This window comes from Myripristis murdjan, chromosome 12 (assembly GCF_902150065.1).
Source record: "Myripristis murdjan chromosome 12, fMyrMur1.1, whole genome shotgun sequence".
NCBI lineage: Eukaryota > Metazoa > Chordata > Actinopteri > Holocentriformes > Holocentridae > Myripristis > Myripristis murdjan.
In genome coordinates this window covers 31382471-31408880 of record NC_043991.1, presented here as the reverse complement: position 1 = coordinate 31408880, position 26410 = coordinate 31382471, and the positions used below count along the sequence as shown (strand labels likewise).

Below are 26410 nucleotides of genomic sequence, written 5' to 3'. Positions count from 1 at the left end.
ACTCCAATTCAGCAAATAATTATCAAGGAGTTCTGAAGCCGAATCATTTATTAAGTTTTGTTTTGGTAACGGGAGTCATTTGCCAGATTTATTGAGGATTTTTGATCCCTGGGAAGCCATTCATGAATACAGATGTGTTCATTTCCCCGTAGGCAGGTCTGTGGACTAATTCGTTTGATTAGCATATTTTACATCTGTGGTATGCATGATCCTGTGCATTACTGTGATGATGGGCCTACAGGGTTGGACCCTTTTGACCCTATAAAGTAGCCTATATCAATTACCTTTCACTTCTGCTCTAGAGAAAATGCGGTATACTTTGCCCATATTCTAGATCAGATGTCACAGCCTATGCTTAATCCACAGGTTTCAGACTTCACATACAAATGTGGGAATTCAAATTCTTGAGGGGAAATAGCCATTCCAGGTTTAAAACCAGTTCCAGCTTTACAGCTGACAAGGGACATATGCTGTGTATGTACTGTGTGGGGAATATTAAGTTTGTGACATAAAGAGCAAGTGTTTCATAGTGATTAGGGACAAATTCTTTATGCCACATTTGTGACCATGACTAGGTGAATCTAGGTTTTAACAATAATGTGAAATGGTGAGCATTAACCCTCCAAGATGTTAACCCACTACATGTCAGTCAGAAGTTATTCAAAGAACTGTAAATGCAGTCAAACATATTCAGAGCCTGGATGTGATCCAGACACTGAAATGTGAAAGAATACTATGAGACTTTTTTTTTTTTTTTTCTTTTTTCTTACTGAGACATCTTTGCAACTAAGTCAGAAAGAGAGTTCTGTGACCCACCTCCTGGTAACATCCGTGGTTATTAAAACACCAGCCTACAAATGTCTCCAATGTGAAGACAGCATGCACCATGCTGAACCTTGTTGTACCCTCTTATGTTCCAACAAGCAAAGACTATTTCTTGTTGCAGTCAAAAACTAAAGCACAGTCAGGACTAACAGTGTGATTCACATCTGAGGCTTGCTCCACAAAAGTGAAAACATAAGCACCTATTGTAATGAGAAGTGGCTTATATGGCAAGTCAGAGTCTAACTCTGGATTATATATTTTTGTAAACGGGGCTACACAGTATTATGAACATCACCTTAAGTTGTTCACAGAGGCTCTAAATGCAATGTTCCACTTTAATTATTATACAAATCACACCCCAGTAGAATTCAGATACTGAATTACAAAAAAAGAGAGAAATTAAAAACAGCATAGCAAACCAGTTCAAGATTTATCTTCACACAACTGTCTTACTAGGGCCCCATGAGTTCCTTTTTGAGGATATCTTGAAATGAAACAAACAATACCAAAGAAAAGTAAAGATGAGAAAACTGTTGTAGCAATAATAAAAACATAATTTTCAGTAAAAAAAAAAAAATTGAAACGTGGCCAAAATGTAGAAAAACACTGTCACCAACACTATAAATCTACAAATAAATTAACACTGTAAATCAGTATGTGCTGGTAGACATGTGACTCTGCTGCATATACAGCTTTTGCATCACAAGTGTTACACCCCTACTATTTCATGAAAGCATAGACAACTAAATAGGTTGGTTAGTGTGGAAATATTTGTATAAAAATCAACGAAAATCTGGGGGAAGTAGGAGGAAAAAAATGCCTCAAAACTTCAAAGATTTCATAGGGCATATTTTAATCAGCGCAATATTAACAAAGCCTGATTGAATTTTCACTTTGCTGTTCATCTTTCTATTAAATGTACTGTTCTACCCAAACTTGCTTATTTGTAGAGATCTCAAAAAGTTTTTTTTACTCAGTTAAGTCCATTCTGTACAATCCCAACAGTCTTCTCTAAGAACAGGTTCAATCTTTTTAGAAAAAGTCTGAGGCTTTACGTCTCTTGGGAAGCTGCAGTAAGTTGTCCGTGAGGGAGGCAAGGTCCTGAGAGCTTGGAGTTTTGGCCTTGTTTGGCGTTGGTGTTCCTGAAGGTGTGGATGGGTCACCAAAGGGAGTCTTGCAGCCAGTGGCTCTGTGTGAGGGTGACGGGGTGTAGCTTGCCCTTAATGCTTTGTCTGTGTATTTACTAGATGTCCGATTTACAAGCCTCTGCAGGGCCGGTGTGAGAGCTGGGCTCAGGCCTTTAGGGGTCAGACTGCAAGACAAATGTTAAGGTCATTTAATTCATTGAATGAGAGAAGCTGAAGCATTTCAACACATCTACAACAACCAATAATGTGCAGAACTAGAGGCCTATTTAAATTTCAGAGCAAAACATTGTGGATTTGAACACAAATATATATATATATATATATTTTTTTTTTTTTTTTTTTTTTTTAAATCCCAACATAATAATTGCACTACATCCACACAAAATGTTTCAAACATACATTTGACAAAATAATTGGTATGTGGGAAGATATGCAACTCTTTTGTGTACTTCCCTCCATGCATGGAACCCAATCAGTTTTACACTTACTGTGCTTCCAGCATCCTGAGCCAGCTGTTTGGTTAATCAGAGTGGCTCCTCTTAACGTATACAGCCTCACACAGCCTTATAAGTGCATTAAAGCTGGTGATACCGGTGAAATAAAAATCAGCTGTGGCAACATTATAAATAAAAGGATTGAAGGAGTTTCAGTGCCACATCTCTAAACACAAACTGACATATAACACAAAAGGAGTGCAAACTAATATTGGAGAGGTGCTGACCACAGTACAAAAACATGGACATGAATGAAAGATGCAAGTTTACCATGGGGGTGTGACAAATTGAACTGTTCATCTGAAATTTACAAGTATGGATGAAGAAAAATCACTAGGCTATGTGTCTCCACTCACTGGATGTAGTTTGAACTGCAATAATTCAGCTGCTCTTCGGGCTTTTAACAACAGTTTAGCAACAGTTCTGTGATTACTTTGAACAAATAAGCCCATAGAGGACATTTAGATGACATAAAAGTTCTGGCAGCAGTAGTGGAGGTCCTCATCTCTTGGGCCACAGTGGCTGTAAACAGCAGCTTCTGTTTCTAAAACAATACAACTTGGCAATCCTAAGAGAACCAAATACACATTTTATTGCTGTGTTTGAATGGGAACACTATTCTGATAGTGATCAGTTTTGTGTTAAATAATGTTAGTTTGGTAGCTATCATTTTGGTCTGCTGACCATTACAGTTTTGTTGTAAACATCTGATTTGAGGCTAACACATTTATGGCTGTGTTCACAAAGCAACAGTAAGGGACCCAATTCTGATTTTTTTTCTTTTTTTATTATTGGTCTCAGCTTTCCAGTCATACCAAATTTATGCCACTACAAGACTGTTTAGACTCCACTTTGAAGTGATATTTAGCCCACTTGTCAACAACCTAGCACGACATGCTTGACAATCAATTCCTTAGGTTGTTTACTTATGATACCTTTACATATGATACCTTTCATAAGATAGTATCTTCACTTTTGCTTTAAAACCAGGCCGTCGGAATGTTAAGGGGTTAAGTGGCTTAAACAGGAATTGAAAATGCCAGATTCAATGTTTTTTTTTTTTTTTTTTGCTGTTCACACTGGCATATAAAAATCAGATCCATCACATTTGAGGAAAAATAGATCTAGGCCACTTTTTACTGGCTGTCTGAAGTCAAGTCAAGTCAATTTTATTTGTATAGCCCAATATCACAAATTACAAATTTGTCTCAAGGGGCTTTATAGGGATACAACATCCTCTGTCCTTAGACCCTCACATAAACTATTACTAAGAAGCTAGTTTAAGGAATGGCTCGTAGCTGCATTTTAACATTAACACTGGTTGCTTTGCCACAGTAGTCTGCTGGCCAGGTAGCTAAGTGTGTGATGGGGTTAATTAGCTGACGCTACTACAAATCCTAGGCCCAGAATTACATTAGTAAATCTGGTACTAATATGTTTTCAGTGTTCAAAGTCAGAATTAAGCCTTGTAATTGGTGCAAGACAATCTTCTTGAACAATCAGGGGTATTGGTTTTGCAATTGCTCAAAGTATGAATGTTTTAGATTTTGGCCAGTCATTTCATTCCATCACCATTCTAGGAAATGAAAACTCACTGCTAGTGGTTAGCTTAGCCAGGGAGGAGGGACTAACTTTGAATGTTGTGTTTACAAACTGAAACCAACAAATATTCTTCATTCTGCCTTTAAAGACTTAACTTAAACTTGCCCTTTTAGGAAAGCAGCTGATCCAGTGAGCTAATATTCTAGTAGTACATATCATCAAAACACAGTTTCAGTTAACCATCATTATCTGTAATTTACCTTGCCAGATTCTCCGTGACCTTTCTCAATGCCTCCTGTTTCTTTGCACGATTTTTGGCAGCAGCTTCATTGGCCATCTTTAAACCCAATCTCTCTCTTCTCCCAGGTTCTGGAATCTTTCAATGGAAAAAAAAAGTCAAGTTTTAAGCCTCTACAACACGACAGATCATTTTAAATGAAAGTTCATCAAATCAATCCTTACCACTACAGATGTATTACCTTAAATGAAGGGCCATGGTTCCTCTCAACATATGGAGTGTCTGAGCCATCCAGGCGAAATGGGGTGCTCTCGATCTCACCCCAGGTCATCAGAGGGGATTCAGAAACACCTGAGGGGACAAAGTTAGATTAATGACATCTTCTCCATAAGTACAAAATAGGGCTATTGAACCAGTTGTTTAAGGCAACATATTTTCAGCAATTCTAAAACTAATTCTAATTCTAAAACACAATTAAAAAGACCCACACACCGGGAGCAGGGGATGGCGTTCCTTCAAAGCCATATCCATTCACTGTTGGGGATTCATGTGGGATGAGTTCTTTCCCGTCGGGGCCCACTTTACCTAGTTTGAACTGAGCAGTAAACATGGTACATCAGCTATAGCACTCATGAGTTATTAACATCATTTAAGTTTTCAGTTTGAACATTTTACAGCTCACTTTTTTGAAAATTAAATCCCTATATTTCCAGACATTTTTAAAAGACAAAATGTTGATGTTGAAGTCACTTTTCCTGAAGCTTTTGATAACATGAGGGAACTGATTCACAGTAAATACATGTACAATAAGTACTAACACAAACAACCATTGTGTAACACTGTACATCGTATCTAAACTCAGAAAAGGTTCCTATAATTTACCTGTGCATTCAAGGCTGCAGCCTGCTGAATCTGGCTTTTGTTGAGAGCTTTGCTGAATGGATCTCCAACAAAGCGAGTATTCTTGTGAACTACCTCTCTTGGCTTCTTAAAAACAGCATCGTCATCTTTAACACCTATTGTAAAAAGAATCATGAATGTGTCAGTTTTCTATAGCCCACTTTAATCAGACGTATTATGTCCTTTTTGAACACTGCCCTTAACAGGCATGAGTACAAAATGATGCAAGTGCAAATGTCCTTACCCTCTGGATAATACATCAAGGCATTCTTTGCTTTGTACTCCCAGGTCTCCAGTCCAGCTTTCACGGAGTCAAGCTCCTTTTTCTCTGTTGATGGCAAGGCAAGGTTTTCCTCGTGACGCTAGAAAATATCACAAGTCTTTGATTCTGTTCAATACAGGTATTTGTATGAAATTTTTGTTACAATTTTGAGTTAGTATGTACCTGTTTGTATTCAGCCTCAGCCTCATATAACCACGCATTCTTGAGCTTTTCCTTGTCTTCTGCCAAAACCATTATCTGCTCAAACGATGCATTATCCTCACTGGTATTTTTAGCCAGAAAATGATCCAGACTGGGCAGCTCTTTCTCCTCCTTGTTGCTATCCTTGTTCTCTGTAAATACACAATCAACAGAATATGGATGGAAATGTTAAGTCTCTTTTTTTTTTTTGCTTAACTATTTCTAGATTACCCGCTATAGTCAGTGCAATATTACCCAGTTAATCCATTCATAAGAGGAACAAATGGAGTAGTCAATGTGAAATGAGCTGATCAAGTTTTATTTGTTTTGTTTTAATGATTAGATACCGTATTTCCCCAATTCATCGCCGGGCCGCAAATAGCCGCCTGGTTCTTTCAAACGCCTGGGGTCTGCACCCATTTTGCGTATTAAACGCCCACCCAAATAACCGGCTGGGCGATTATTTGCATTGTATTGAGGTAACCCAAAATAAGGCTATTCACCTTATTTCTGCAGAAGTAAACAGTTAGCCACACAATAACTGTGCGGCACTTCCGTTTTCTGTCAAAATAAGAGAGCTAGCTAACGTTAGAAAAAAGGGTGCACCGTAATCTTAAATCGACCAACTGTAAATATGTTGGACAGTAACTGGGCGAATAATTGGGGAAACACGGTAAACAAATGACTTTACAGATTTTCATTCCAATTTATTTTATGTAGCAGCAAGAAATCATCAGCCATGTCATTTAGAATTATGTTTTTTCTTAAGCTTGCATGCTTTCTCTCTCTTTTTCAAATAAAAATGACTTTGCTGATAGCTTGCTCTTAATGGTTTCACAGATTTAGAATGGGTACTAACTTAAAGGTGGAGTCAGCGATTCTGGACAAAGATTGTTGATATCTGAAATTGCCAAATTCAGGGAATATCTCCTCATGGTCTGCTAGCTGTATGTTCTGTGTGGGCGCTGAATAAAAAAATTCTGGTGTTTGTACACATCCCTGGCTCTGTAAATGGGAAACAAAAAATGTGGCCGGGACCAGGCCACTCAACACTATTTCAGCCAGTCAGCAACAGGGGGAGTTGGTGCTAGTGCACAGGACAAGGGGAGGAGGAGATATTGGAAAGGAGCCGCTGCAAGCAAGAGGGGCGGTAAATCTGGCTGTTAATTTGAAATATCAGAATTGCTGACTCTGCCTTAAATGGGCAAGGTAAAACTTAGACCCTACTGCAAAACTAGTTAAAAATCAATAAGACATACTGTATGAGTGGGTTAAGTGGAATGTATCTCTCCCTAGAGAGATACAATCCATATGTGTGTATTTTTACTTGTGGACACAATTTAATTGATTTGAGACTCTGAATTTATCTCCATTACCTAGTTTGTTTGTTTTTTCTCCCTCAAACACATATTTAATGACTTCTCACTGGGCGCTTTAAGGTACTATTTTGGGGAGAGTGAGATACTTACCCCCATCCATACCTTTGCTGCCAGTTATGTGTCTGCCATGAGTGGATGAAGGAGATCTTGAATGACCTTCTGGTGTTTCAAAGCTAGCAGGTGTCACATCTTATAACATGAGGGGTGAAAAGAAGAAGGGATTTTAAGTACATTCAAAATCTCTTCATGGCAACTAGACCAAATATCACTGATTTTTGGGAATTTGGATAAATCATGTCCCACTAAGAAAAATGCTATTTCTGTTGGAAATTTACAACATTTTAATGAATAAAAAGAATCAAGGGCATAATCAGGGGGTCCTTTGCACATTTGTAAGGTTCTTTTATAGGTTTATTTTTGTCCTCAGATAGGAGATAATCATTTCAACTTGATTAAAACAACCAAAAGTAATAATTTCATTGAATATCTTTACCACATGAAAGAGTACATCATATTAAAAACTACAAACAATGAGTTTTGAACAATATTTACTATTATTTTGTGGTTGCTCAAAATGTGTCCCACATATTCGTCACCACCATCAGATATTTATTTGAAAAACAAAAAAACAAAAAAACAAAAATCTCTACAAATACAAGGCCAATTACATTCCTGAGGAGCCCTTTCCAAACCTTCAGCTCTACTGCATGCTTCAAGACCGCTCAGGCTCCTGGAAGTTTGCTATTTTCTCTTAAATCTCTTCATATTTTCGGACACTGCTACTGTCACAACCATAGCATGTCAACACCGTCACTTTTGTATAAAAAATATTAGATTAGATTATGGAATAATTGTATACTTTTTAAGAAGAGGTCTGATGCAGGTAGCAACAGGGAGGAAACAAGCTGGCTAATGTGAACAACTCATGCTCATCATGTGAACAAGCAGGTTTTTGTCACCACCGTCAGACGTCACCACCGTCAGGTTTTCTGTCTGACGGTGATGACTGAAGTCTGAAAAATGCTTATAACAGTGCTCAGGATTCTTATTTTTTTTTGTACCAAATAGTTAAATAAAGTTGTTAAGCAAGAAGCCATTGACTTGAGTGGTATAAATTTTGGAATTGTATGTTGTAATGAGGCTACTGTCACCACCGTCAGAGGCAGTTATATTGGTTTTAAATGAATACGCTTACAATATGTTTCTTTGGTGCTGTTGAGTTATTAAAGTAATAGTCTATTTTAATACAAAAATATGTTTTTCAAATAAAAAAAAAAAAACATTACAGTGACGGTGTTGACAAAAACAAAGTAGCCTAATAACTGGAAAAACGCCTATTTTATGAAAAAAATGCAAAATGAGGAGGTTGCACTGGTACATTGATGAACAGCCAAGACCTTGGCCTATAATGATATACCTTCAGATTTTGTAATTTAACACACTTTTTTTTTTTTTCAAAATTAAAACCTGTTTTATCCAAATTCCCAAGAATCAGTGATATCTGACCAAGAGTAGGTTATATGTGGCTTAAAACTAAATTGTCATCAGTTTATCTTGCAATGAGGGAAAGCAGCAAAATCAACCTTGGATAATCCTCTCCTTTCTAACTAAGAGATCAAAGACACAATATACAGTATTACAATAAAATCATCTTACTCACAAGGTGCGGAAGATCGTGGTGTAGATTTTGTCAAAGATGAGCCGTATCGGATGGATATTTCTCTCATTCTCTCAAGGTCACCATTTTCCTCTGCTTCAAGATAGTCTTTCTGTGCTTGCAATTTTGTGACATCTGGGAAGAAATCCCTCTGGATGATCTTCTCCAAACTCTGTAAAATATCCGCCAGTAGAGGTACGTTAATGTCACATTGCAAGTTGTAATCACTTGAGGTCATTCTGATTTGTTAAAGAAGAAAACTCTACTTCGAACAAGTCAGACTTTCACTTAATTATTTCACCTTATAGCAGGCAATGTACCAATATTATATTGATATCATGATAGACATAGATGAAGTAGGGTTCAACTTCTTGCTATCCAAAGGCACCCAGGTGGCCCTCATTGGCTTAACTCAAGGATCATTTACAGCAAAATTTCATTTTACATGTATGAAAATAATCTTTCAAATAGCATAATGTTACATCCACACCAATGATGCAGATGATGAAACCAAGGAGCACTTCTACAACCAACTGCATCACATACTCCAGACCAAGAAAGGAAAGGCAGGGAATTTTTCCTTCATAGAGAAATCGGAAGCGGCTGCCTCTAGGTCCCAGCATGGTTAAACAAACATCTTTGCACTCACAGTAGTAACCACCTTTCTGTACAGTAGAATTTTCTAATTTGATTGCAACAATGGCACAATCCAGCTTCCTCCAGCATGTGTAGGAAATTAAGTTTTTCTACAACCCACAGTTGTGGGTGGTCGCTATAATTTACTTGCTAAAGACTAATTTGGCAACTGGAGAGTGTTACCTTTGAACTCTGCACAAACAGAGACACACACACATAAACATACGCACATACTTCCCACTTATTATGTCACTGCACACACACTAACTTGCCTCGCCTCACTCCTCTCTATCTCTGTGGCTATAAGTGGTTTTCCACACAAATTACCTGGTACTTTTCCCAGGGACTACTTTTCAAGGAAGTAAAAGGTTCCTTCAGCCTGTTGTTGTCTGTGCTTCCACCATGGTCTAAAGATCCGTGAAGATTAGGCAAATGAATCCTCTGATGTATGAAACAGCGATGGCTGTTTTCCATGCCATTTTTTACAGTTGTGAACCATCAGACAATTTAACCTATTCTAACTCTTGCTTGTTGACAGATTACATCAGCCTCTGACACGTTTTTTTATAGTATTTTTTTCCTATGTATCTGCTTTGTGTCCGGTCAATGTTCTTTGTCAACAGTGTGTTTTATAAATTCACCCAAAATCGCAACGCACATACTGGATTTTTCATCTGAGATCAGAGCGAATGCAGCCAAGATATGATTAGGCCCTGCAGTATGCAAAGAGGGCAAGAGAGCAGCAGTGGTCGAGCAAGCTAGACAGTGAATGAAGAGAAGGAGTTGAAGTAGTGAGAACAAAGGTTTTGTATCACCACAACACGAGAGGTTCTTCATCACACAGTCGTAACTACGCCCCAAACATTTTAGACTGATAGGTACAGTAGTATGCGAGACTAGCTGCAGACAGACACACACACCAGACCACGTCTGACTGAGATAATTATCACCATCATACTCAACAAACTACAAACATTCATCAACTGACACCTCAGGTCAAAACAAATCAATCACCAAACAGGCATTAACATTGAACCCACAGGAGAAACAAAGGAAGATGTGGAACTACAAGGAGAAGAAGCATGGGACAAGAGATTGGGGCTGAATCGACAGGCACAAGATTGAAGAGGATGAAGGGCTTTTGTTGATGTTACATGTTCCTTAGGGAATACAAAGGCCTACGTGAATATAAGAGTAGATACTATCTATGATGTTAAATGTGGTAATACTGATTGTTGTCTTTTCGTCGTTTTAAAGGCTGTATTACAGTTAAATGGTGCAAATTTCCTCAACTCATTAGACTGCTGTAGCCGCTCTCTGCCTCCACCTGCGCGGCCATCAAATCCACATCTTTAATCGCTGTTCACGTGCAGGTCCTACGCTAACTCCTGTAACGACAAGGTACGACTAATGTATTGACCACCACCCTCGCGTGATCAGTGCGTCAACCTTAGCAACACATAGCGTGCTCACCAGCACAGTTGACTTAGCCTGTAAACGAAGTAGCTAGATTGAACTGTCACTTTTAATAAGGGTTACTCCATTTGCCTCCGTCTGTTAGCATGCGATCAGCCCCCTGACGGAAGACAGCCTCCCCTCTCGGTCCAAATTGTAAACAAGTTATCACGCGGTTAAAGTTACCTCTATGTACTCGTCTTCGTCAAGGACCTTTCGCTTCAGGCTCTCCGTCTCCGTCTGCTCGGGTGGTTGTCGGAGAGCGACTGTGGTGACCGCTGAAGGAACCAGAGTCCCAGACAACGATTTTCTCACACTGGCACTTCCCTCCATTGCTGAGCCACGGTACGCTAGCTTATGGTATTAGCTTTTTACCTAGCTAGCTAGCTAACGATAACCGACAAAAATCGACAAAATGTTAAAATACAACTTTTGAACTTAACAAATGAGTGAAAACGGCATTACAGCTACATCTCTTATCTTGGCCGACTAATTAATCTTGGGATAACGACAGCATAACGTCGCTTTAAGTCAACTTTATGTCACCATCTACGCCACGGATGTTTTTTTTTTTTTTTTTTTTTTTTTTTTTAACTTGTATCCTAATCAGACCCATGGAGAGACATGGCTCTGTTTTACCCAATAGCGTACTTCCTCTTCTTCTTCTCCTTCTATTTTATAGGCGGGTTGCAACCATTTGAGGAGCATTACCGCCACCAACTGAGGTAAAGTGAAACAAGTCTTGACTCTTTCAGTTGGTCAAGTGTGTAAATATAGAGGGAATATGCAGTGTTCCCAGATTTATAACCAAAAATACAAATTAAGACAAATTCAGACAGTCAGTTTTTCTATTCATAGTGACAACAAATGTTACTGCACACATGCATACAATAATTTAAATTGCCATTATTATTGCTGTTGTTGTCGTTGTTGTTGTTATTATTGTAATTATTATTATTAGTCGTAGTAGTAGTATTGATATTATTATTATTGTTGTTGTTGTTGCTGTTACTGTTGTTATTGTTGTTTTTGCTATTTTTATTTTTGTTATTATCATTATTAACCAAAAAAGTAGTCTCAGATATATTTTGATAGACCTTCTTAAGACCATTCTTGCGATTATTTTTTAGCATGAAGAATGACCAGGTCTAGCCCTTGGCAGAGGAGACATTGTATCTCACCAGGCCATTCCTGGATAAATAAAGGGTAGATAAATAAATTGTAAATTTGAAAACTTTAATTGACCGATAGGCCTACTGTTATTATTGATTAATAAATAGACTGTGTGATGTAGTCTCTCTCTTGCTGTTGTATATAGTACTAGTATACTACTAGTACTACTACAACTACTAACAATAACAATAATACTGATGAAAATAATAATAAAAATGACATCAAGAAAGAGGGGATATACTACTTTAACCAATGGTTTCCAATGTGGTGTTGAGGGCAACACTTAGGGTCTTTTAGAGGGACCCCTGGCTCCCCAACAATTACTTTATTTGACTGTTATTTAATTCACTAGAAGTAAGCAGTCCCCTCCACCATCTAACAATAGAGAATAGACTACTTGAAGATATTTTACCAGTCTCTGCCTGCCCAAGATACTGCTCCTGAACCTGCATGGAGGTGAATGTGCCAAATGATGTAATTTTTCAATCAAAGCAAGATATTGTTTTAAAATTGTAATTGAAGGTTTTAACTCTTACTTAATTAGTTGTGATAAGCTTTTGGAATATCCTTATGGCTTGAGGATGGAAAATAAAGTTCCTGTATCTCCATGTTTCATGTTTTAAAATAAAAACAAATCAGGCCCATTTAAAAAAAACTTTATTTGTTCTCAAAGGACACTTGTTTTATGACCTGTACCAACTGAAAGCCACCATTTACAGTTTCTCAATATCTTTAATATTCTGGATTGGCAGTAACATGCTGTGAGTCCCTGTGTCAAATACTTAGTCGCTCGGTTTCATAATTACCAAAATTGTCTCCAAATCCTGTTTCTTGAAACTGATAAAAAAAAGGCTCCACATTTGTTTATTAATTGACTAAGGATTGCGCTGACTGTAATGGTTGATGGTAATCACTATTCATCAGACAAAAAGTCATCAGAAATGAGGTTTCTGAAAAAATCCCAAGATCAAATTTGTCCAGCATCCCTGGCATTTCTCCCTGTTTCTATAAATCTCTCTCTCTCTCTCTCTCTCGCTCTCTGTCTCTCTCTCTCTCACACACACACCACACACACAGACACAGACACACACTCTCTTCTCTGTCTTAATTCTGTAGTCCATATACAAGTTTCAGTTTTCGATGTCTCCCACACCGAATGTTAGTCGTTTTTGACGCCTCCACTTTGCTCTTCGGTTTTTAAACCAAACCTATTAGTAATAAAAAGAGAAGGTATATTATTTTGTGATTGTTTCAAGCCTGCATGCATTCACATTTCTATATACAACTAGCTTTTATTAACAGATTTATAAATCCAAATACTTGTGTCAAAACAGGTAAATAATGAAAACATCAGAGATGGCTATCAGCTGTTTCCATGCTTATCCAAATGAGTACAAAAGTTGCACAGACAAAACCATGTGCACCATCTACCACCTCTGACACTAATACAATGCTTAGCTGAAACAGAGTTTGACATGCATTCAATTTAAACCTCTCCTTGTCACTATGACAATAATTTGAGATGCTGATGTTGGCCTTTACCAAGCACAGTCATGAAGCAGTAACAGTCTTACCTCTACCCGTTCTTCTCGTAAATGAGTGCGCTGTGCTAGCTTTTCCCTCGTGTTCACATCTGGATACTGATTCTGGAGGAAGAGCTCCTCCAGAGCGTCCAGCTGGTCCTCGGTGAAAATAGTGCGGTGACGTCTGGTGCGTCTCTGGACCTGACTGACTGCCTGCTCCTCTCTGCGACTGTCTCCCAGCCTGCACGGCTCCGAGAGCATTCCTGCAGACCATCCATACTGACAACCTGTGTGGTAGAGTAGAACAGCTGTTACTTGCAACAACATGTACTAACAGTGCTAACTCTGCTCATAAATAACTGATAATGGATAGTTTTGGCCTTACTGTCATGAATAAAGTCAGTCTGGAACACGTCTCCACAGCGAGAGCAGTAGCAGCAGCACAAGCAAGTGTGAGGAGTGGACTCAGTCTGGCCTCCAGCAGGACTCCCTGACCTCCCCGCCTTCTCCTTTAATCCACCACCACTTGCTCCAAATGCCCGGCTCTCCCCATTACCATTGGGGTATTTGTTCAGTATATTTTCAATAGTGAATGGGAACTTTTCTCTCTCCATCTTAATAAATCCATCCATCTCCAAAAAAAACTCCAGTGTAACACAAACAGTGATGGTCACAACACTTTTTGTTCGAGCTCGGCTTCTCCTCTCCTTCTCCTCTCTGTATATCTCGGCGTGTCTGGCCCTTATAGTGAAACTGGGCGGAGGAAAAAAAATAGTAAAACTATAATCCCCCCTATGGACCAGACACATAAAACGGTTGAAACTTAATTCCTAGCTAATCTGGGCAGTTTGTGAAGAGGTTAGAGAGGACGGCAGATTCAGTTAATCTTGCCTCATTCCTTTCTCCAAAAGAAATCAGATTTCACTGCATAAAATGAGAAGTGGAGAGCTCCTAAGATCCTTATTGTTGTGGTTTTAGAGTAAAGGGGATTGCCTGGTATTAGAAACCTGGATTTAAAGATGAACGCTTTGGTGTGGCCAAAGACTTGTATATGCGGAATTTGAGGATTAGCTCTTAAATTTATTTCTTAATGTCACTTTCCTATTTAGCTTTATCAACAAATTATCAAGTGCAAATTTGTAAGATATTCACCAAATTAAACAAGTCAAGGTAACTCTGACTGATAATATTGATTGATAATAACAATGCATACTGTTTACTCAAGCCAGTTAGCCAGTTACAGATTAAGGAGCCTGCACCTTGCAATACCTTTGGTGTCAAAGTGAAATGAGCAGTGATGCTAATAGATTTATTTTTACTCCCTTAAGAATGGTCAAGAACATTTCTCAGTCGGGGTCTGTTCATGTTGGTATTCACAATCATGCATAGTGTGTCTTATCTGCGTGATGCAGTCTTTGAGTCTTGACTTTCTGACAATGTGCACAGTCGAGGTAAAGCCATTACAGGTTAAATTCATCCCCCACCAAATCCTGTGATTTCATACAAGGCAATACACCTTTTTTTCTAGAGAATTAATGGATTTTCACAATCTGTCTTAAGCTCCTCTTATAAGGGCTTTTGAAAACAGATAACAATAAACACCATCCCATCCTTTTCACTTGGATTTAATAGCGACCAGATTGTTGATGTATAGTTTGCTGAGCGTTTGAGATCACTATCTGCAGTTATTGTGGCTGTCAATAGAAGGAATTGTACCACATCCACATTGGTTCAAATGGTTAAAAATTCATTACTGAGGATTAGAATGAAAGAGGTTCATTTTGTTGTTGTAAGAGCAATATTTAGTACAAGAAGTAAAGAAAATAAACCATATCTGCCCTGCAGAGCCACACAGCTCTTTTAATATCCCCCAAAACTGCAAAGCTTTTTGGGGGACTGCAATGTTTGATTCAAACACATTTAACCTTGAAACCTCATCAAAAGCAAAATGTTATAATCAGTAGACATTGTTTGCACTGCCTTGGAAATGGTGCTAATCAAAACTACATTAGTTTACAAAGCCCCTCAATGCGGTTGATAGTGCACTTTGAATACAGCAAAATGATGGAGTTTCAATATATTTGAATGTAGATAAATTCCGTGTCTCAGTTCTTGCAGTGGCTGATTGAACATCAAGTTCCAAAGTCAAATATAAAGGATGATGGTCATAAATATGTTTGATGCATTCTTGAATACATTTTCCTCTAATGATGATTAGCCTCAGCCTTCCTAATGTATGAATTGTGACAGTGATTGTGTATAAATGAATGAATGAATGTTGTTTTGTGGAGGTGTAGGTAGTGATTATCTACACATGTTCAGAAGTTGGCAAGAAGAGTCTAAAGTGGTTAAATGAAAGTTAACATAGCCCGACTCTTTGGCTAGACCAGCAGTTCTCAACCTGGGTTCCAAGGACCCCCAGGGGTCCTTGAGGGGATTCCATCCCCAAAAATGAGGCATATTTTAATTTCACTATTATTTAATTGACTAGAAGTTAGGTGTAGACAGGGCTTATCAAAACAGAGCTAGATGTTAGCCCAGTGAGAGAATCCTCCTCACTGTTAGTCTACAGTCTACAGTATAGACAGTTTGAAAATAACTAAGTCTGATCAGATGGGGATACCAGAGGCTACATCATATCAAATACAAGTCTATGGTCTGATGTGTATCAATTTGACAAAGGATGAGAGTCACTGGGCTACACAGTGATTCGGATTAAGATGATCAGATGTATCAGAATGTTTTCTGTAACTGATTATGTCAGTATGAAATGATGGCAGTTGGCCAAGAGCAAGCAAGCAATGCACCAGGAAAAGATTGTACATTTCATGACCATTCCTCTTGTTAGAAATGAGTGCAGTGTAACAGGACCGAGTTCCCTGAAGTGATGATTCCTCCGTCACTGTACAGCACTCAGGGTCAGCACAGGAACATTTCACACTGCTGTGGTCCATCAGCTCTGAATACTTTGATCTACACACCTGGCATGTTGATAATGATGTTACTAACACTATTACTACTGCTGCTACTAATAATTATCTAACCATGGTGTATAGAGTGCTTATCAAACCAGTGCCCATGGAACTCTCTCTGTACAGAGAGTGATATTATAGTACACCTTGCTAAGTCTCTTTATGTTTTGTTTTTTTTTTTTTTTTTTGCTTTGTCACTCATATGTAAGAGAGTTGTGAGTATTTATTCAGTGTTTATATGATGGGGACAAATATATATAAAGTGAACATTTCATAAACATTCTGATGCCATTTATCATAAAATTGATAGCTTAAGCTAATTTGAAATATTTGTTGCTAGTTGGGTCTTAAAACAGTTACACATAAAACAGTCACAGGATGTCATTCCTTCCTGTGATCATCAGACTTTTAAACACCTCCTGTGGAGGGCCAGATAGCCTGGGTTAATGGACTGAATAACTGCATACTAATTAAACCCTGTTTATTTAACCCTTTAATTGTACAATAGTTTATATCTGTAGGACTTAACAACAGTTCAACAGTGCAATATCCCTGTTTATATATGGTGTATATAGGTATACCTGTATTTATTGGTGAAATTTTTTTGTAGGAGTACTGCACATATTTATTCAGAATACACATACTTTTTAGAACTAGGCTTAGTGTACAAGTGGGATTAACTCACATTTATATATAATGCATTTTTACCACAAATTTTCAATGCACACATTTTTTATTTCTTATAATTTCACTTATGCTTATATTCCTCTCTTGAGAATTTGAGCAACTGTATCTGACTGACCCATTTTCCCCTTTGGGATCAATAAAGTATTTCTGAGTCTCATTCTGAACATCAGAAATTAATGCAGAGCACAGGATAAATCTAAAGTGCAACTTAAAGATGTGCAAAAGCATTATGTCCCCTCCTGCATTCAGACTCCCAGCTCAAGGACCTAGTGTCTATTTGAGTAGGTTTTAAGACACAATGCCTTCAGGCTTTGTGAACTTAGGTGGAAAGAGCGTAAATAAACATGAGTTCAAATCACTTGATCTCTTCATTCCTATTATCCACATATGCTTACTGAAATACCTGCTCAGCGGCTGAATTAACATAATGCAACAGGCCCTGACCTTATTTGTTTTCCTAACTAGCCCCGGGGAGGAAAAGAGCAGCACCTGGGAGTTAATGAATCAACGAGCGCCCCCGTCTGACAAAACAGTGCAATGGCCATCGGTGAATGCAAGCGACAAAGAGCGGCAGCGTGTAACTCGCGATACCAGATACTGGGCGGAAAAGGCGGGAGAGGATTGCCGCTTCCGCGTCCGCGCAGCACAGCCAAAACACCAAGGCAACATGGACGATAAGTTAATATTGTCCGTATTTAATTTCCCAGAGCTGTACAATGTCACTTTGCCTAATTATCGTTGCACGGAAAGTCGAACAAATGCTTGGAGAAACATCAGTGCCTTAGTTGGAGTCCCATGTGAGTCTTTGATTTTATTTTCGCATAAGTTTACGACGAGTTATTATTTGCCTAGCTAATGGCCGGCGTGTACAATTTTAATATCGAGAGGTTAGAAACGCGGGGTGTTTGGTTTGGGGGTCTTCCCGTCAGGTCTCAGGCAGCAACGTTTGCGGCGGCGGCGGCGGCTTGTGATGTGTGCTGCAGCGTAGCATTTTTATGCGCGCGAGGAGCACGAAAGCGCTCGGTGTCGTAGCCGCGCGCACCGTGCTAGCGGTAGCAAGTGCAGCTCGCACGCCGTAGGCCGCGCTGCACAGAAAGGCAGCGGCTCCGGCGCCGCCAGCCGCCAGCCGCCTGCCGTCCGCCTCCACAGCGCAGGATGCGAGGCACTCGGCGCGGTGGAGACTGCATCTCTGAGCCACAACTTCGGCGCTGTTTAGTTCACACTGTAGAGAGCAGGCGGAAGGACTTTAGCCGTGCAGTGTAGCGGTATTATGTTGAAGTGGAGGGAAACCCTGACATCAAGGCTCCCAACCCCTTTGATAGCCGGTGAACTGAGTCATTACGGACAGTGACGTGGCTGTGAATAAAAAAAAAAAACATATCAGCTTTGACCTACAGACAGTCGATGATCATCATCTTAAGTCAAACCACCTGCGGAAATAAATAAATAGATAGATAGATAATATACGCATTCACGACAGCATAATTAAGACAAGACAGGCTACTTATTATGGTTCATTTTTAACAAGATATGTCTATCTGTATAAAAGGTCAATTAACTGCTCTGTATATACAAAATGTCAGTTGACGTGGGTTTACTAATCACCACATCCCCAGTTGATCTCATGAATACCTTTACCCGTTAGGCCAAGGAGGAGAGGCCGAGAGTCGTGGGTTTTCATCCCTGCCCAACACTGGACCTAGTGATTTCACTGACAAGCATGAGAGGAAGAACTAACAAGTAAAAATGGCTGGTGTGGTGTATGGATTGAATCATCCGTAGATTTACTTACAGCCCTCCATGGCACATGGAGTGCTGTATAAAATAAAGTATTGTAATAAAGTTATTACTGTGATCATGCACCATTTAAAAACAATATTGACATGCACATGGAGAAAAAAAAATACAAACAGCCTGTCTCCTGCAGTTCTGTAATTATATATAAATTATTCTCCATTCACAGAATATTCCTGGCAGACACCAGCATTTTTCAGCAAGCGATTTGTTGCTCCCCCTTATACTCTTATTTTTCTTTTCTAGCTGAGGAGTGCAAAAGAAAATGGAAGAATCTGAGAGACAGGTATTTGAAAGAAGTCCGAATGGAGATCAAGAGCAAGCAGCAAGGAGAGATGATCCCAAGTCGATGGAAATACAGACAACTTCTGAATTTTCTCGCACCCTTTACAGGATCAAGAAATGGGACGACAGAGAATGGCAACAACGAAGAAGACCATGAGAATCCTGACAATGAATCTGGTAACACGGAGGGAGAAACCACTGCAGCTGAGGGCAAAACACAGCAAGCCGCTGTGAAGATCCCTGCAAATCAAGGTGACTCAAAAACCCCGGTAGCATTTCTGACCCAACTGCCTCCGATGTCTCAAGACACACAGCTTGCCCAGCTGGCTGTCTTGACCAAGATCCCACCAGGTTCAAAGATCAGCCCGACTGGCAAACCTGGAAGGAAACGGCGTATGCTGAGAGATGCACTGTCTTTGCCTTGTTCCCAAACTACACTGATCCCAGCAAAGAGGCAGGCAAAAGACTCTTCACTTCCCAATAGGCCCCGTGACGAAGATGAACTCTTTCTGCTAAGTTTCGTCCCTGCTTTGAAGCGGCTCGCACCCCAAAAAAGATGTGAAACAAAAATAAGAATCCAGCAGATCATGTATGAAGCAGAGTTCAATGTTTCACAGCCGGAGCCTCAAGAGAAACCGCCAGAAACACAGGACTAGGCCAAATTGACTTTTTTGTATTCTATTCTTTGATAATGTTAGACAAATGTTTTATAAAACTTCCTCCACAAAGATGACCAAAAAATACAGTATATTTTTTTCTTTTTTTACAGTACGTCTGACAATTTGAACACAGGTAACTAAGTTAAAATCACAAAATGTATCTCTACTCACTCACCTACTTTTGTGTGGAAATGTTTCTTTCGTTCTCCACATTTGTTTTTCAGGAAATGACTTGCAGTATCAGTCAGATGGCACATTAGTTACAAATGTAAGGCTTATGAGAAAATGAAGGCCAGAAAGATTTATACCCCGAGGCAAAGAGACTGTGATTAACATCTTTATTTACATAGCATTTCTGTCAATAGAGTGAATTCACATTTAGAAAACTGGTTAATGTTAAATCAATAATCTGCATTTGAACTCTTCCATATTCTACAGTATTTTACATATAATTGCAGTGTCAAACAATCCAACTCAGCAAAATTAAACATTACACAATTTGGGAGAGAACACTGTCAGAAATCAGTCATTCAGCTTATTATGTGCATCATCACATCTTGTCTGTCTCATCTACAATAAAGAGGCAGTGTGACCATTTTTTATGATTGCAAACTTCAATATTCATGACTTCACATGACATGCATAGCATTTTTGGTAAATTCATCATTTGGTGATGACTGTTTCAACTTTAAAGATTTTTGTAACTGTAAATATATTTTTCTAATGTATTGATGTATTGGTGAAAATAGAGACAACGTGGGGTGAAGACATGCTGGTATTCAGTATGGGGGATTATTTGCAACAAATAAAACACCAGCAAAGTGAATATCCCATCTGTAACTGCAAAGCAATTTCTAGGGTTGTATTTCACTTTGGCAGATCATTTTCAGTCTTTAGAGTCAGTTAATTCTCAGTTTTCTTCATTTTCATTCCCTTGCATTTTCTGGCAAAAACCTAAATCTCATGAGCATACTTCTAACACATAGTAATATTGCAGTGATGGTGTCATTTTTTGTGTCAAGGGATGTAGTTTACAAGCTAAATGAACAATACCTGTAGCTCACAGCCTTGATTTGTTTACATGCAGACCGCGCTTTAGAGTGTAAGCGATTGTGTTGCTTGTCCCTGATGCAAGATACATAGAAGTGCAGATGACGGTGTTCACTCTGTAATTTAACCATGCGGAGACCTAAACATTTTCCATTACTGCCTATTGTGCTGTGGTTCACTTGTGTAAAGAAACTCAGGTCAGCAGCTGAATGTTCATGGTTTCCTTTTGCAGTAAACTCGTAATATTTTACCAAAAGTGAAACACTGCTTCAAGGCTTGAAATGTGTGAACATGTAAATCAGACATCAGTGACAGGATAACTGCTACTGAATCATCTTTTAATCCTTTTGATGTTGACAAATATTTGTACACAACTGTGCATGTGCCAATTATCTGTAATGATGGAAAATCAGGTATATTTGGCTGCATAACCGATTCCAGCCCAGGTTTATAAAACAGTATTAAAATGTGGCTATAAATAAAATCTGGGGTCTAGTTTAGACACTAGAAAAAAATACATTTTTAACAGGAAAAAGATGCTTGTGTGCAGAGTATGGAGGGACTCAAGCTGTAGGACCCAATACAGAAAACAGGAGCAATGAGATATAAATTTTTTATATCTCATTAGAAGCTTATGGGTATAATAGTAAAACTATCATTCACACAGTGGAAGTCCAGTGACTGTGTAATCAAGTTGAGTATTCTGCAACAGAAATTTAACACAAAACAGTATAGGTGATGTGAAAAAATAGAGATGTGTTAGAATCACATCTGAATGGAAACTATAGCCTAAAACATGGACAGGATTTGGACAGTCCAAGTGTTGAATGTTCAACTCAATGACCACTGAAGATCTTCATTAGGGTTTTTGTAGTATAACATGCCTTTCAACGTACTAATAGTATCAAAACAACAGTCAAAAGCAGATAATTGTGTTAAAAGTGCAACTGAAGTCGATGAGGACCACCAGTGCACTCCAGCTGAACAATCAGCCGTCCAGTTGTGCAGGAAAAAATTCAGCAATAAAGAGAAAAATATTTATGTGGGCAGAGTACTGAAAAGACGTCACAGCACACATGCCCCTGTGTGTGTCTAAAGTATGAAGTACAGTAGTTTGGAATAAGTTTCAACAACAACAATAATAATAATGATGATGATGATGATGATGATGATGATGACAAACGCCGCAAGTGAATAATAAGAAATAAGTAGGGAAAAAAGCATTTAACTTAATTAAATTCTTCCTCATTTGTCCAATTAGTGTGTTTTGCAAAGCAATCACACTAACTGATCATGATAAAAAGCATCAATATGTTGTATATTGCAGCTACAACTTACTTATTCGATTATTATCACAGAAGCCTTTTTCTTCGACAGACATGCATCATTTCAATCTCACGTGGCTTTGTTTCTATCCTTGCTGTGACTTAAGACATTTGGTGAGCTGCCACATGATGTCACTGACAGCATTACACATGTGGAAACAAATGAAAGGCAGTGAAGTAACCAGCATCCAGTTAGAAATGTGTAAAAATATAACGGTGTAAAATGCACAGATGTTCCTCTCACAATAAAAATGCAAGCATAGCTTAGATTAACTTTTTTTCTACGAAATTTTTAAAAACCCTGTTATGCTCTTCTTGTCCTCTCAATTACCAACCTTACTACACATCGTGTTTAAAATTCCTTGTCTCAGAAAACTGTAACCCAGGACCTTCTCGCTGCGATTCAACAGCATTACCTGATGTGCCACCATGCTGCCCTATGCTTGTTGTGGTATGTGAATTTTCGGGACCAAGTTTTTGCTTTAAGACGCTGAGTTTCTCCAAGTGGTGAAAGAGGAGACACATTATCTACAGTATAATGAAGCATAGAAAAAAAAGAAAAAAGCTCAATTACAACATCAAAAATGTAGAGAGGCAGAAACAAGTAGATGCAAACAGCGATGATGTATCATAGTGTCTAATCTCTGACAGTCAAATCCTTTCTTTTGGGTCATTAACACAAGGCTTTGTTTTGGTTGTTTGGGCATTTAAGCAATTAGCAGCCAGAACATAATCAGCAGAGCGACAAACAGGAAAAGTCGAGAAAGAAACTGCTCGTCCATGTGCTGTGGTGTCCCAGGGGCAGCTGTGTTTGTAGGGGGAGGGGGGTGTCATTATTTAATAACAGAGAATATTTGATACCTCCATAAACAAAGATGCAGTCTATTCATGGCACAATAGAGCTCACTGTGTAAAACATCAATACCTGGTGGAGGTCTTCCATCGTTGATGTTAAAAGCTGTAGCAAAAATACCAAAAGGAAAGGCACCAATTCCAAAGGACATTTGGAAGCCCCCATCTCCAAAGCCAAATCCTTGAAATCCCTGTAAAATATTTTATTCTTACATGAACATATTATCTCTTGTATACATTTTTTCAATATTTAGCCATGTCTTCATAAATGTGTGAGGGAAAAGCAGTGAACATGAGATATGACAGAATAGCCACTGAAATTTCTTGTCATTCTCAAGAGAGGCTGCTCCACCTGCTGCCACTGAGGAAGAGAAGCTGCCAGAGAGGTGTCAGCATCTAATAGGTCCCAGTGGGGAGGCTCCTTTTGTTAATGAATAAAGTACAAATCTGCTCTACAGCAACAGCATCATCCAGTGTAATAGTTTCATCATGAAGGGATAATGCAACTCAAAATCTGACATTGCAAAGAGCCTTTCCCAATACGTGCCTTACAATATAGCACAGATGGAGATTTAAATGTACTGATCTGGCACAATGTAAGGTCATATAGATTGTTATTATTAGATTACTATTAGTAGAAGTGGGACACAGTACTTACACCACGATTTTCTGGCTCAGGCCTTTGCCCTTGTGGTCGAGGAGGTGTTCGTTCTCTACAACACAAAACACATTTCGTCATTGTTTAAGACCAAATTGTGTTAGGTTTCATTTCTTTTCAGGCTATGACAAAATACAAATGCTATTTATTACTGATGATGAATAGTTAAAAATCCTGAAATTTATATTCACAACAACACACAGGTTTTGATATTGAAACTTTTAGGATAGCAATATGAGCAAAATAAAAAATGATATTTATATTTGGTACAAAAAAGTCAGCTCTGTGAAATAATGCATTCCAAAAGGTGCATGGAATATATTCTCCACTGGAATTTCACAGTCATAAACAATCATGAGTAGGCTGCAACCAAAAATTAAAGACAGCAATGTTAAGTTTGACAAATGGCACCCACCTTGGGTCCTGCTGGCCTGTGCTCCCCCGCCCATATAAAGGGATGACTTTGTCTCGACTGATGCCAGCTTTGCACACTGGACACACTTGTCTGTTGGGTCTGGTCTCCAACCACTGCTTGGACATTCACAAATGTTAAAGAACTTCCTTTGTTTGCATCAGCTGTAATGCATCAGAGAAAATACACTGTTTGAAAATGGTGGAAAAGGGAGAAAACAAAAGCCTCTCTACTTACCTGATGTAAGCATGGCCAACTGACAGAGAGACAAAGGGAAGATGAGAGATCAGGTGTTGAATGAAGAAAGACAATACTTAATGAGATCAACATTACATGCATCCTGAAAAAACATGCTATACATAATTGATGTATAATGTAGTATCAGACATTTAAACTGAGACCTTTTTAAAACAACTAACACATTTTAAGTGTGATTTTTGGGCAAACATCTTTCTTACTCAAATAAGCACTGCAGTTAAAACTAAGCACTACATTATTTGGTCCAGTGCAGAGCAGTTAGGTTTTTTAGGTAGGAATATGGTAAATGATTCTATAAACTGTTTCTATATGACAGTTTCATTTAGGTTAGATAGCAACATGCTACTGTAATAATAATAATAAAAAAAAAAAAAAAAAAAAAAAAAAAAAAAAACCTGATGTTTTTCCATAAAACATCAGGATTTACTTTTATCATTTCTCACTCAAATTAAATATGCCAGGTTGATAAAGTCTGTGTCTTCTCTTTAGAATTTCACTTCTCTGAGTAAGATTAACTTTTATCAATGATGGGAAACATTAATAAATCATTTGACAGTTACTCTTGAAATCCGACAAGAGGCCAGACCTGTGCTGAACAGGCAAATTTATGATGAAATAACAAGAGGTGGGTAATCACTAAAGGTGTCGTGATATGATACTGTCACAATACTTAAGTCACAATATGACTGTATTGTGATTTTAAGCATTTTGCAATATGTTGAGTATTGTGATATATTGTGATTTTTTTTTTACTTCTCTTCAACTGCAAATTATGTTCCTGAGAAAAAACTGTCAACATGTGTTTTATCTTATGAGATGGATTTCATTCTGTTTTATCTCACTTCAATTGTTGTTATTGCAGCAAAATGGGACAGTGACAAACTCATAAAAACCTGTTATCAGTCTTGGCAATACAAAATTAATATTTGGCATCCGTGTATCACTCCAATTTGCCACACAAAATATCGCGATACTATCCTGTATCAATTTTTTTTTTTTTTTTTTTTTACCCACCCCTAGAAATGACCAGGTTGTCAGATTCAGAATATCAGCAAGGTGGGGTACACATACTGCAATACTGTGCTATACTATGTCTTTTAAATCTCTCACTTTTAGCGCATTTGGGCTTTTTATTTTCCTGAGTATACAGACTGCAGGCAACAACTTCAATAGTGGCATAAGAAATGTACAAGCTGGCCGTGGTTTTGACTTTGTGTGATCATGACTTGGACAGACAGTTCTTGTTGTGGTGTTGACTACAGTGCCCTGGACTAAAAGACACTTTCACATTAGCGCACTGCAGTAAGCCTAAGCAATACAGTGATAATGAATGACTTGTACCAGAAGAGGTGTCCACACAGGCTGATCACAGCATCCTTGGAGGTGTCCAGACAGATGTTACACTCGAAGGTACTGTCTTGACTGCCGCTGTCACCCCCAGTTGCACTGCTGGAGCCGGGGTTCAAGTTCTCAGTGGTGGCGGAGCCTGAGGCTGGAGGGGCAGCGTTCGCCATTAGCCTGAGTTCAAGTAAGATTCACAACACAAGAAGCATAGGCAAGGGGTGCCCGCCGGACACACTCCAGTCCTTCAAAACATACACACGGACGTCCGGTGGATGCAACGTGTCGCCACACGGGGAAGTGATGAGAGGATCAAAAAAGGAGTCTGCCAAAATTCCTCCGACTCTGAGTTCAAACCAAACAAATAGCAAATGTTAGCTAGCTCTCGTCTGAGCTAGAGTCACCGCGCTACTTGAAGCTAACGCTAGCAAGCAGAGGCTGGGCAAAACCGGCTATTTCGCTGTTGGTCGCTTCACAAAATAAAGCGACAGACAACAGTACCTCAGCTGACAGTAGTCCAAAGCGTTCCCGGTGAAGCAGGTGGTATCCTGACGAGAGAGTCCTACTTTATGTCGAGAAACTGTGAAATGAGATTATTACAGTTGGTTGCGTCACCGGGTCCGCTGCGTTACCCGGTAGTTGGAGCAGTGGGCGTGACCTGTGTCCAGAGAGTTCTACATCAAG

At 38.8% G+C, this 26410-nt stretch overlaps 4 protein-coding genes across 7 annotated transcripts; 1 reads left to right on the top strand and 3 right to left on the bottom strand.

Annotated features, from left to right (window-relative positions):
• Positions 1–338: 338 nt before the first annotated feature.
• On the bottom strand, positions 339–11369 carry ess2 (ess-2 splicing factor homolog). 2 transcript variants are annotated; one of them, XM_030065380.1, is made up of 10 exons: positions 10924–11369; positions 8650–8818; positions 7092–7178; positions 5593–5762; positions 5392–5509; positions 5130–5263; positions 4740–4842; positions 4489–4598; positions 4270–4385; positions 339–2137 (listed from the first exon to the last, which is right to left on the bottom strand). In XM_030065380.1, exons 1-10 carry the CDS (start codon positions 11068–11070, stop codon positions 1858–1860), a joined length of 1434 nt encoding a protein of 477 aa, XP_029921240.1. In that variant the 5' UTR covers positions 11071–11369; the 3' UTR covers positions 339–1857. The 2 variants fall into 2 exon arrangements, with proteins under 2 accessions (XP_029921240.1, XP_029921239.1); XM_030065379.1 differs by having other exon boundaries at positions 7080–7178; positions 10924–11366.
• Positions 11370–12672: 1303 nt separating this feature from the next.
• On the bottom strand, positions 12673–14242 carry LOC115368936 (homeobox protein goosecoid-2). The gene is given in 6 exon segments (XM_030065383.1): positions 12673–13118; positions 13485–13720; positions 13819–14112; positions 14115–14160; positions 14163–14198; positions 14201–14242. Coding segments are annotated over 6 exon segments (732 nt in total). The 3' UTR covers positions 12673–13040.
• A 3435-nt stretch (positions 14243–17677) lies between these two features.
• On the top strand, positions 17678–20656 carry LOC115368933 (transcription factor Adf-1-like). The gene is made up of 2 exons (XM_030065381.1): positions 17678–17889; positions 19133–20656. The coding sequence occupies exons 1-2, from the start codon at positions 17760–17762 to the stop codon at positions 19825–19827; spliced, it is 825 nt and encodes a 274-aa protein (XP_029921241.1). The 5' UTR covers positions 17678–17759; the 3' UTR covers positions 19828–20656.
• rnf185 (ring finger protein 185) lies at positions 20152–26402 on the bottom strand. 3 transcript variants are annotated; one of them, XR_003929091.1, is made up of 7 exons: positions 25727–26402; positions 24365–24383; positions 24131–24243; positions 23716–23770; positions 23131–23248; positions 22832–23010; positions 20152–22781 (listed from the first exon to the last, which is right to left on the bottom strand). XR_003929091.1 is itself a non-coding variant. In XM_030065385.1 (7 exons), exons 2-7 carry the CDS (start codon positions 25897–25899, stop codon positions 22913–22915), a joined length of 576 nt encoding a protein of 191 aa, XP_029921245.1. In that variant the 5' UTR covers positions 25900–26071; positions 26228–26402; the 3' UTR covers positions 20152–22912. The 3 variants fall into 3 exon arrangements, 2 of the variants coding, with proteins under 2 accessions (XP_029921245.1, XP_029921244.1); XM_030065385.1 differs by having other exon boundaries at positions 20152–23010; positions 25727–26071; positions 26228–26402; XM_030065384.1 differs by having other exon boundaries at positions 20152–23010.
• Between the last annotated feature and the right edge of the window lie 8 nt (positions 26403–26410).